Genomic DNA, 13,107 nt, shown 5'->3' with positions numbered 1-13,107 from the left:
GCCATGAGGACATATTTTGGTGGCTCCACCGTTCCTGGTTAAAGAACTGGTCAGTCAGCCTTTTGGCTCTTTCCTACCCCCCCAGCCCACCCCGCCCCTCACCTCCACCCCTCCCCCCTCCTCTCGAGGACATGAATAATAATTCCCCCTCGGGGGGGGTCAGAGAATCTGGCAGCCCCGATGGACAATGGCCACCATTGTCAGGGAAACAGGAGAGGAAGTCCTGTGTGATGTGTGTGTGTGTACGCGTGTGTGTGAGTGTGTGTGTGTGTCAGAGTGTGTGTGTGCATGCATGTGCATGTGCATGTGTGTGTGATCTGTGACTGAGTGTGTGTATGGGTGTGTGTGCGCACGCGTGTGTGTGAGTGCACGACTGTGTGTGTATGTGTGATGGCGTGACCTTTTGAAGCTGCCCCTTTTGTGTGTGTAGGTGAACGCATGTGAGTATAGGTGTGTGTTTTGAGGGTGTGTGCATGTGTGTGTGTGTGCATGTGTGCGTGCACGTGTGTCCATATGTACGTTTGTGTGTGTTTGTGTGGGAGTGTGCGCGTGTGTGTGTGTGTTTTTGTGGGTGTGTGTGCGTGTGTGTGTTTTTGTGGGTGTGTGTGCGTGTGTGTGTTTTTGTGGGTGTGTGCGCGTGTGTGTGTGTTTTTGTGGGTGTGTGTGCATGTGTGTGTGTTTTTGTGGGTGTGTGTGCGTGTGTGTGTGTTTTTGTGGGTGTGTGCCTGTGTGTGTGTGTTTGTGGGTGTGTGTGCGTGTGTGTGTGTTTTTGTGGGTGTGTGCGCGCGTGTGCGTTGGGGGGGCGGGTCAGTTTGACCTCTCTCTCTTTGAGTGGATGACCTCCCCCCCCGCCCCCCCACCCCAAAAACCCAGCACCAGGAGGCAGTGCTGGGGGGTCAACACCCCCTCCCCAAAAACGGGCATTTAATACCCTACGGACAAGCAATGTGCACTACCACAGAGAGAGAGAGTGAGAGAGAGAGAGAGAGAGAGAGAGAGCTATTTTGGTAGGCCTATACGTCTGTCCACATGTAGGTTCAATATGTTCATGTGTTCAATGGTGAATGTTCTTTATATGTGCTGTTCTGTGGTTGGGCAGCATAAGCAGTATCTTGTCACGCCAATAAAGGACTTTGGATTTGAGTTCGGAGAGAAATGAGAGTGTGAAAGTGTATGAGAGAAAGAGAAAGAATGACGGAATGAAACAGAGACCTCCACAGAGAGAAAGAGAGGTGAGGAAGACGTCAGAGTGGGATTGGGAAACGGGGGGTCAGGCTTTCTGCTCAGGTAAGAGGCTAGGTCACGGCCGGGGGGGGGGGGGGGGGGCACTTTGTCTCTCAGGCACAAAGGCCATCCCCCCCCCCCCTTACACAGCCAAAGCCGTTGCCATGACTACCACCCGTCAGGCACACGCGTCTTTCAAACGCCATTAATGTGTGTGTGTGACTGTGTATGTGTGTGTGTGTGTGTGTGTGTGTGCTTGTACATGCATGTGTGTCGATGTGTGTGTGACTGTGTGTGTGTGTTTGTACATTTGTGTGTGTGTGTGCTGGTTTGTGTGTATGAGCTCATGTTTTGTGTGTGACTGTGTATGTGTGTTTTTGTACATGCATGTGTATGTGTGGGTGTGTGTGTGTGTTTGTACATGTGTGTTTGTGTGTGTGTGTTTGTACATGCATGTGAATGTGTGCGGGTGTGTGTGTGTGTTTGTACATGTGTGTTTGTGTGTGTGTGTGTGTTTGTACATGCGTGTTTATGTGTGTGTTTGTACATGTGTGTGTGTGTGTTTGTACATGCGTGTGTTCATGTGTATGTGTTTGTACATGCGTGTGTTCATGTGTATGTGTTTGTACATGCGTGTGTTCATGTGTATGTGTTTGTACATGCGTGTGTTCATGTGTATGTGTTTGTACATGCGTGTGTTCATGTGTATGTGTGCGGGTGTGTATGTGTGTATGAGCACACGCGGTGTAAAACAGCAGCACCAGCAGGAAGGGTGAGACTGTGGAACAGATGAAGTGTGTGGCTCTAGGGCCTCCCTGTGGGAGACACAGCCAGTGGAGAAAACGCTCAGGTCAGTCAGCGCAGCAACGATCAAGTGTGTGTGTATGCTCACCACCACGACAACAACCCCGCCCCAAAGCAAGGTCCCTTCCCAGTGAAGACACAGCACACCAAACAATGACTATATTTCCTTTCTGAGCAAAAATAATGAATTACATACACATATATTAGTTTTCTGATGCGTTACCAGTTGCCATTAAACCCATCTCTCCTCACTGGTCTGAAACTCCAGACGGCTCTCGGCTCAATGGTATTTGAGCAGGACAGCAACAGAACGAAAACGCCGGAACCCTCCGGAAAAGGCGGAACGTCGAGCAGGTAAACAAAGAGGGAAAAAAAAACTGAGTCAGATCTTCCTCAGATCAATACGAGTGTGTGAAACAACCAGCACATAAGCACCAGCGTAGCGACAGGGAGAGAGACGCCATTTTACTCTTCTCACTGACAATAAATAAATATCACGATAAAGAAATAATACAGTCTCAAAGAGCGCTTTCCCAGAAAGGCTGAAGGAAGATTTCACCCCGTTTTGATAAATGATTACGGCGTTTCTTATTTTTGTGGTTCTGTAGTATATACCAAATATAGCTTGGTTAAAATCTCACAAGGTTTAAAAGGAACATCGTGTTTTATACAATTCTGTCGTGCTCTGCAAAAACCGTCATTCCGATTTGGCATTATATTACGAATCCAATCGTTTCACCAGCGCACGGACGCTACAGGCAGTGATTTCACACTGTGAGCGCAAGGACAAGGGAACATGGAAATGGCTACACACTGTTTTTCAGGATAAAGGCTAAAGAAATATGAACATCATTCTGGCATCCAACTTCATGAATGAAAAAATTATAAGCAAGGTTTGTGCCTTTGCCACGATTCATTTATATGTGAAAACTGTCCGTCAAAAATCCACCACAGAAAATGTGAAAGACCTGCACGCTGGCATAAAGATGGGAAAATATGAAAAAATAATAATAATAGAGCAAACGGTTATTCTCGGCAAATAAATGTTTCAGTCATCTTCATCTGTTTTAGTTTTTATATTTCTATAAACAATAACTCTTACAAGTTATTTTCCGAGTAATTTCAAATGTTGAAATTCTTTTTAAAGTGGACAATTTTTTTGATTTCTTAAAGAAACTATAGACAAATGGAAGAGGCTCCAAAGAAGTGAATTTGAGGTTCAGCAGATATTACCCCAGTCTCCACCCCGCCCCGCCCCGCCCCGCCCCAACACACAAACCAACATACAAACCATCACACAAACCGACACACAAACCATCACACAAACCGACACACAAACCATCACACAAACCATCACACAAACCGACACACAAACCATCACACAAACCGACACACAAACCGACACACAAACCATCACAGAAACCGACACACAAACCATCACACAAACCGACACACAAACCATCACTCAAACCGACACACAAACCATCACAGAAACCGACACACAAACCATCACAGAAACCGACACACAAACCATCACACAAACCGACACACAAACCATCACACAAACCGACACACAAACCATCACACAAACCGACACACAAACCATCACACAAACCGACGCACAAACCATCACACAAACCATCACACAAACCGACACACAGGGCTGATCAACTGATCGCAGAACGTTCAACGTCGTTGTCCTTAGCAAAAAACATAAACGCACTCCCGTGTGTGTGTGTGTGAGTGTGTGCTGTGACCAGAGACCAGCGACGCTCTGTCACTGGTCTATAAAATAGCCTTTACAGTCACCAAACATGTGACACTGAATGGACTGCACCATCATGATTTCCACAAATCCTTTAATAAAAATATATTTACACCAGAAAATAATATCTGCGTCTGTGTGTACACATAAAACACACATTTCTGATGATATACTACCAATTGTTACAAATGCCTCAAGTCTATTGTAGTTTGGTGATATTATATCATAAAAAACTGTATTTAAAACTGTACTTATGTCTTAAAAATATTTACTTTCATCACAAGGCTGAAATATAGAAAATGTAAGCATTTATCATATTTAAACTGAGTCAAACATCAGGCAAGTTATCTTACAATGCTATAAATAGTTATAACACAACACATCAATTTATATTTCCTTAAATATTCAGCGGTCACACAATCCTTGATGCTGCACCTTGCGGAGTTTCAAAATGGCCGACACCATTATGCGCCGTTTTATTCTTCAAAGAAAGCTGGCAGCAGTGCAGGGAAACTGCCCAAGAAGACGAAGAAGAAGATGAAGACGAAGAAGAAGAAGAGTAAAGCTTTGTTTACCGGAGGCACCTCCATGCACGCACCCTGTAGCAGGACCGGATAAATCTTAATTATCGGAAATAATTGCATCCCCGCGATGATTCCACATCTCAATGATTTGGAAGTTATCAATAGGTCACAGATCAATATCGCTTACCACACATATTGGTATATCAACACTAAACGGATGACTAATGGAATGTGGGAGGACAAAAATATTCTCACATATTCATGAAAAGTAACTCACGGAGCACGCCGGCCAGTTGGATGATTTCACTCCACAATGTCGCCGACATGGGAGTATAAATTACTCATGGAGAGATACATACATTTATTAATATTTATGAAAAATAAATTTAATTGTAGCAGCCATTGGAGCCCTTCTCCTCTGACCTCTCTCATGAACGACCGCAGAACTGCTGCTCACTGGATATATTTTTTTGTCATTCTCTGCAAACTCTAGAGACAGTTGTGCGAGAAAGTCCCAGGAGATAAGCCGTTTCTGAGATACTCAAACCACCCTGTCTGCCACCAACAATCATTCCACGGTCAAAGTCACTTAGATCACATTTCTTCCTCATTCTGACATCTGACGTCTGAAAAACGGCTGAACCTCTTGACCATGTGTGCATGTTTTTACGCATTTAGTTGCTGCCACATGATTGGATAATTAAACGTTTGCATTAACGAGCTGGTGTACAGGTCTACGTAATAAAAGTGTGTGAGCGTACGTGAAAATACTGATCATTTTGAACTATTTCTATGCTAAATAGAAAATTTAGTGTCAAATAAAAGGTTTGAACCAACCAAAATAATGTTCATAATTTGAACCAAATCGCACAGATTTCAGGGATTCCTGGTTTTCCGGGATATGCCCGTCCTGTTGAGCTCCCCCACCCTCGGAACAGGAACGTTCTAGCGGAATAACAGTCACTAAGCAGCCGGCCCTCGCCGTGGAAACGGTTGGCCACGTTCTGTTTTCCCACAGGAAGGGGGGAGGGGTCAGGAGGAGGGAGGGGGGGCTTAAAATGGGGGGGGGGGGGGGGGGCGTGGAGAGGAAGCACAGAGATGCCCTTTGACCCCCTTCCAATCAGCGAGCAGAGAGCCCCCCCCCCCCCCCCATCGGTGACCGACCACATCAACTCAATCAAGCTCAAAGACACAAGCAAGCCTGTCAATCAAAACTCTGAACCAGGAAGTGGAGGGACATCGGTGACAAAGGCACATACTATTCACACTACATCAATGAAAATCTGCCTGAAATATAATACGAGCATACTAGTATGCTAGTATGAGTATACATATCAGGTCTGTTATTTGGGGGGGGGGGGGGGGGGGTCTAATCCATAAATTTGGCCACAGATTTGGCTTTTTTCCCCCTATTTCTTTTTCCTATAAGATGGGATCTGAGTGGTCATCTGTGTCTAAAGGTTAGCACTGCCTTGCAGGCTCTGTTCATATTCAAATGATTTACATCTCCGCCTCCTCCACCAACAGCCGCTGAGCCAAAGCAAGCCAATCATCTGCACCTTTTCCACGTATGAGAAGGCAACAAATACAATCTACTGTGAATGTTTTTTCAAAGGACATATTATAGTAAACATCACCATGACGTAATTTTAAGTGAACCATTTTCACTGATCCCCAAATAATGTTACTTTATAAATGACTTATCTAAAGAGGGAGGGGGGGGGGGGGGCACCACCCAGAGACAAATGGCGTAACAGCTGGAGATGTGGAGATTTGGGGACGAGGGAGGTGGGTGGGGTAATGCCTTCATCTCCTGTCTCCCCATTAACATACACATATCAGTCAAACAGGGGAAAGGGGGGTTAGAGAGAACAGAGAACTTTTAATCACTTTATAACAGGAACCTGGGGGGGCTCTTTCAGCTGGGCCACGGCCCCTGCTGCTATCAGATCAGACTGGGGGGGGGGGGTTAAAAATGCTTCACAGGAAGTGAACGGAAAATAACACACATCCCTTTACTGCCCCCCCCCCTCCACACACACACACACACACACACACACACAAACACACTCATACACACGCACTCACACACACACACCCACACACACACAAACACACACACTCACACACAATCACACACTCACACACACACACATACACAGTCACGCACACACACACCCACACACTCACACACACAAACACACTCATACACACACATTCACTCACACACACACTCACACACACAAACACACACTCACACACATGCTAGCATGCGGACACACAAACCCACACACACTCACACACACGTACACACTCACACACCCACACACACACACACACAAACACACACATACACGCACGCACACACTCACTCACGCACACACACACACACACACACACACACACCCTTTTTCCTGGGTGGGAAGGCTGCAGATGTGCCAACCTTCTAAAGCTTTCCACTGCGGATTTAAAGGCTCTTGGGCCACCATGGTTTATCTGGTTCCACACCCCACTGACTCCCCCACTTACTCTAACAACAAATTACCATCAAATACAAAAATACCGTTAAATACAAATACACCGTCAAATAAGCAATATACCGTCAAATACAAATATACCGATAAATAAGAAATATACCGTCAAATACAAATACGCCGTCAAATACAAATACGCCGTCAAATACAAATATACCATCAAATACAAATATACCGATAAATAAGAAATATACCATTAAATAGAAATCTAACATCAAATAGAAATCTATGAATCAAATACAAATATACCGTGAAATAAAAAAATCTTCCGTCAAATAGAAATCTACCATCAAGTAAAAATGACGAATAAATAACAATATCTGTCAATTATAAATATACCATCAAGTAAATGTTTGTTCAATAATGCATGAAATCTAGACATATTTTAAACTATATACATCTAATTTGTTTTCTGTTTTTTATATATGATATATTGGTTTTTCTATTTTGTTTTAGAAAATCACATATAAATATTTTTCCCCGCACACCGATGTGCCTTTGAGCTCAGTGTCGTGCACAAATAGCTCCTCCTGATCAATCTAATGTTTTTATATTAGTTCAGTTCAGGCATTCCAGTGCATTTATACCATATTGATATTCATAATCTCTCAAAGTCAATGCCGCTCAATAAACCCTGATGTTTTGCGTCACCAATATGAGGCGACACATTCACCCCGTTCGGGTGCTCAGACCGTACGCATGACGGGGATCGCAGTCAGCAAAAGCACAAACCCCTAAAGAAGTGGATTAAAGGAGTCATTTAGGGGCGGTTCTCTCCCACTCTGGCGGGCGGGTGTGAACGGAGGCGCGAAGGGGGGACCTCATAAACCCCAGAGCGAAATCTCCCACACTTCCAGGAAAAGAGGAAGGATCTCTCCTCCTCCTCCTCCACCTGTCCCACCGTAATTTATCTGTGTTTCCTCCTGGGCCCATTGTGTGGACCACGCGCATGTGTGTGTGTGTGTGTGTGTATGTGTGTGTGTGAGTGTGTGTGTGTATGTGTGCGTGTGAGTGTGTGTATGTGTGAGTGTGTGTGTGTGTGTGAGAGAGAGTGTGTGTGTGTGTATGTGTGCGTGTGAGTGTGTGTGTGTGTATGTGTGAGAGAGTGTGTGTGTGTGTATGTGTGCGTGTGAGTGTGTGTATGTATGTGTGTGTGTGAGTGTGTGTGCGCGTGCGTGAGAGTGTGTGAATGTGTGTATGTATGTTTGTGTGTGTGTGTGTATGTGTGTGTGAGAGTGTGTGTGTGAGTGTGTGAGTGTGTGTGTGCGTCTGTGTGTGTGTGTGTAAGTGTGTGTGTGTATGCGTCTGTGTCTGTGTGTGTGTGTATGTGTGTGTGAGAGAGTGTGTAAGTGTGTGTGAGTCTGTGTTTGTGTGGGGCGGGGAGGGTGTGATGTCACTCAGCTCTGTCACAGGAAGAACTGCAGGGTTCGTATCCGGGCAACAGAGCGTCTCTGAGCCAATGAACTTTCAGGAAGGAAGATTCCTCTCTTTGGTAATTGGTTTGTTATTTAGTTACTTTGGGGATGTTTGTGAGGTTTAAATGATGTGTGTATGTGCTTTTGTGTACTGCACACTTATGTTTAAATGGGGTTTGTGCGTGCACATGTGTGTATACGTGTGTGTATGCATGCGTGTGTGGTGTGTGTGTGTGTGCTCACTATGTGTCTGTGAGTGCACATGTGTGTTTTCACGTGTGTGTGTGTGCGTACACGCGCATGTATTTGTGTGTATATGTACATTTGTAAGCGTTTGTGTTGAGGGTGTGTGTGTATTATGAGTGTGACCGTGTTTGTCTGTGCGTTAAGTGTGTGTAGGTGTATATTGAGTGTGTGTAAGAGTGTGTGTGTGCCTATCCGTGTGTAAGTTGAGTGTGTGTGTGTGTGTGTGTGTGTAAACTCTCTTTAAGGCAACATTCCAAGACAGTGGTACAAACTACAAATCCACAACAGATCACTCCTGAGTGCTGCTATTTTAACGTCGGGAGGAAAGTGTCTCAGTTTTAATTCAAAAATATGAGAGAATATTCTACACTTAGAGGCCATTTTTCTTTTTTTTCTTGTCATACACATGTACAGGCCAAAATTTTATTGAAAATTGCCATTTCGTTTTCCAGTTAATATAAAAATACTTCTCAATGCAAATAATAATTTCTGCACTCATTTTGGTGATTGTTGACCTCACTAAGTTGTGTATGTAATGAGAAAAAATTAACACTTGTGAATTATGAGTCAAGGATTACTTATTGACTCCTGGCCACAAACAGTGTGTCAGAAATTGCTGTTTGTAAATATCCTTCAGAATTTCAAGAGAATGTTTTTTCGCCCGGTTATTCAATACTCTCGAGAAAGTCCATTAAAAATGTGCCGTGTTAATTCCCGATATGCTTCGCCACTAATTAATATAATCACGACAAAAACACATTTTTCTTTTTCATAAAGCGCCTCATCTATGCGTCCGTAAAGCACTTAATCACGTAACGACACGTGCAGGTCCGGGTACCTCCAATGCACAGCGTAAACGCAATTACAAGATAATTAAGCAGTGCTAACATTCTGAAATGCACGAAAGACACGTTTTGGTGTAAGATACGTCTCCAGAGTTGCGAGCAATATCCCATCAATTATAAGTGCCACCGTGTAGTATTGACGGATGTTAAACCTTCCAACCCTACCACCGCTCAGATTCAATTACCTTTCCATCATCTTCAAACATACCAGTGCAATTCATCATCTATACCTGTGTCCTATGACTGCGTCGATGGTAATGCAATTGGCAGTAACTGAATCCGCCCCACGCTTATTTGCATCTAAAAGAGTTACCCAGTCCCAAAACTTCGCCTGAATTAGGTCTTAGTTCGCCACCACAACGCAACAAACGAAATTAATTAAAGCAGCACGATTTCCGTTGGCGTCCGCGTAGTTAATCCAGGGCACACGACGTGCACGTGATGATATATAACGGCTAATCAAGAATTCATTCCGACGTCATAACAAAACTTTAAATTCGCCAAACAAACCATCGTCTATCGTGGCAGCACACTCTCCAGAGCGCATTCCGATATCCTTCAAACACAAGCGCGAGTACGTGTTAATAAACGTGTTAATAAATTAATAACGTTACGCATGAAATAAGCTGCGATACACAATTTGAACTCAGGTAGCAGCTAGGCTAGTATAATTAGCTAGCCTACATCTCCCGTCTCAAGCCCGCCGTGGGATGCGGTCTTGGGGCCTCGGAGACTACAGTGCCTCCATTCCTTGTTTATTCCGAGTGAGGTCTAACGGCGTTCGGGTCACATTTACCTGGTGGACGAACACGTCGACGGGGGCGTCCAGCGGGGTGCCCTCCCGGTTCGTCATGGACAGGAACCCGAATCCCATCCGCACGTTAAACCACTTGCACACGCCGCTGCCGTGGAAGGAGCGCGACTCCTCTTCGGTGCTCGGCCCTTCCTCCTCCTCGAGCTTCGAGCATCCCCCTTCAAAACGACACAGGCGGTTAAAAGCGTTAACAACGTCCTTTCCTCTCTCTTTCGTACGACAAAGGCGCAACACAAGCTCTGAATGCAAAGAGATCAAGAGTTTTTGTTGTTTTTAGAAAATCGCGAACCGTAAAAATATAAACCCTTACAGTCTCCGGTCTCTTGTTTAAGCGTAAAACCACTGTTCTCCTGCTTCGACATGGGTTACCAACGCAATGAGCACAGCAGTCTTCTGGGGAAAAATTCGGAGTCTTCTGTGCTGCAGTTCAAAACAGCCAGCTCTCGTGCGCATAAACACGGCCAAAAAACGTTTCACAAACACAAGCAGACAACGTGCTTTCTTAAAAAAAAAAAAAAAGATAAAATATTAGAACAGCACAATTTCATTACGCAAACTTTATCTAGGGTTGCTTTCGTGATTCATGTGTACCGCTCAATACATTAATGTTATTATATCATTAATTAGGTCTAGAGCCAAAAACTAGCATTTTGCTGAAATGTAAAGAATAAAACGGTAGAAAAATGGATTATAATCTAATATCGACGATCGAGAGCAAAACGTTAAAAGGTTTATTTAATAATGATAATAATCCGAGGCACAAATTCAGTGTCCATAAATCAGGATAACGTTATAATCAATATAATTTCTCAAGCCTCTGTTTCAGAATGATTTGGCGTTGTTGCCTAATTGTGACCAGGCGCAATCATTCCAACTACTTCCAAAACAAAATATAAAAAATACACGTGCAATTCCATTTATTTATATTCATGTACATTAAATAATTTACATGATTTAATAAAAAAAATTGTATACGTTTAGGTCTAGTTATCAGGCTGAGCCTAGAAATGTAGGCTACACGATACAGGGAGATGAAGACGATCAGTAAATTACGCACAGGAACGTGCAACGAGGAAAACGAGGAGGCATGAGCCTCGAGCCGCTAGCCACACTTCCAAAGTTCAAACCGACTATTTCACTTTTAGATGCACATACTTGCAGGCTACGTCAACGTAAACTCAGATTAATTGGATAAGTAAGTCCCAAACAAGACACAAAACCAATGGACCCCACGGCTTGCTAAAATAACCTGAACTCTCATACTAAAGGGTTAAATTCACTTTTTCAAGTTTTTGCAAAAACAGACCGTTTGTTGCGAGGTGACTTTCACGTTGTGTCCACAGCCAGATACAAGTGGGAAGTTTGCATAGTCGTAGGCCTAAATTCACACGGGTTTTCTGTCTCATACATGCCTGATTTAAAAATAATAATAATTGCACACACGCATTCCACCAAAGTACGCGCCGTTTTTATTAAATAAATAGCTTTTGATACCTGTAAACTGTTGGTTGGAAACAGAGCCCATCTTGCTCTTCCCTGCAGTGAAATGTATACCCGAGCTACCCGAATCGTGCTCTCGCGCCCCTGGTCGACGCTGCGCCCTTCCTCTCTCACGCGAGCGCTCTAAGAATCAAAAGGTCTCGTTTGAAGGAGGGAAAGCCGGAGAAAAGAAACAAACAAAAGGGGTTCGGCAACATCTTCGGACCCTCAACAATGTGAAGTGGGAGGGCCGCGCGGGTGGGGTGGGTTGGGGGGAAAGGCTTCGCGGAGGAATCCCCAAAAAATCTAAAAGACAATGCGAGGAAACCCAACCCCCAGAGCTCCGCATTTATCTACCTCACACCTCCCCAAAAACAGAGACCCCACCATCAAACAAGATATTTTAAACGCCAAACGGTACCTTCTGCCATGGGCGAATTTATCCAGGGTCCCCTCTGGTTTATCCCGTAGAATATATGTTGAATAATTCCTTTTTTTTATTTGGCCTTGGATCCGGCTAGGTGGAAGAGGTTTTTTAGTCCTACCTCCCAAGGTGAATTTTTTTTATTTGTCAGTAATATGGCTTCTCAAAACTGGCCCCCTCACCTCTCCCTCTCTCTTTCCTCTATCTCACTCTCTCCCTCTCCCTCTTTCTCCAGATCTACTACCCCCCAACCCCCCACTCATTTTCGGTCAAGTCCACGTGATTCTCAATTACAATCTCCTTCCCTGATAAATTACGCATTCCTCGGTGGAAGGGCCCAAATTTGGGAAGCAACCAATCACGGGACGGGGACCACCTAGCAGAGCGAGGCGTGGGGTGGGGGGAGCGGGGGGTGCAGGACGCCCAACCCCCCCCGTCACCCTCCTCCCACCGCTAACACTACCCCCGTCCTTGGACAGTATTAAATGACCATCTCCCCCCCCCCCCCTTCGTCTTTAAGGAACATGCGTGGTGTAGGTTCGTTTAGCGGCAGAGGCCGTTCGAACGACGCACGCCTGTCAGTTCACATTCCAACCACATCCTTAAACAAGGCAGCAGCATTTAGCCAAACAGTATCTATTTGTTTTTGTACAAAACATGTCCGGCAGTATCCATGTCGTTATTTGACTATATCTCAAAATAAATCAATTAGAAAAAAAAAAATTTGCTTATTACACACCCCACAGGACTACTTGCATTAATTGTTTTTTCTTTATTTATACGCGAGCGAATTTTTTAATTCAACTTAAATACACGCTCCAATTTTTTATTTTATTTATACACTGCTCAGAAAATAATGCATTGTGGCGGCATTAACGAATCTATGTTATCCTTTAATACGAATAGAACCGAACAGAATGACGAGAATGATTGATAATGGACTCATTGAATTTCCTTAAAATATATATATATATAAAATAAATAATGCATATATTTTCATAAAATCGAGATTAAAACATAGAAAAGGCAAATT

The 13,107-nt window shown here is 44.1% G+C and overlaps 1 protein-coding gene across 1 annotated transcript in view; it reads right to left on the bottom strand.

Annotated features, from left to right (window-relative positions):
- lin28aa (lin-28 homolog Aa) overlaps positions 1-11,696 on the bottom strand; it is a 26,835-nt gene extending 15,139 nt beyond the window's left edge. The window contains exons 1-2 of the mRNA XM_061216378.1: positions 11,666-11,696; positions 10,154-10,329 (exon numbers count right to left, since the gene is read on the bottom strand). Of these exons, the coding sequence (XP_061072362.1) occupies positions 10,154-10,329; positions 11,666-11,696 (207 nt within the window). The remainder of the gene's footprint in view (positions 1-10,153; positions 10,330-11,665) is intronic.
- Between the last annotated feature and the right edge of the window lie 1,411 nt (positions 11,697-13,107).

Source organism: Conger conger, chromosome 1 (assembly GCF_963514075.1).
Source record: "Conger conger chromosome 1, fConCon1.1, whole genome shotgun sequence".
NCBI lineage: Eukaryota > Metazoa > Chordata > Actinopteri > Anguilliformes > Congridae > Conger > Conger conger.
The sequence above is the reverse complement of the archived record's forward strand: the minus strand, read 5'-3'. Positions and strand labels throughout refer to the sequence as shown.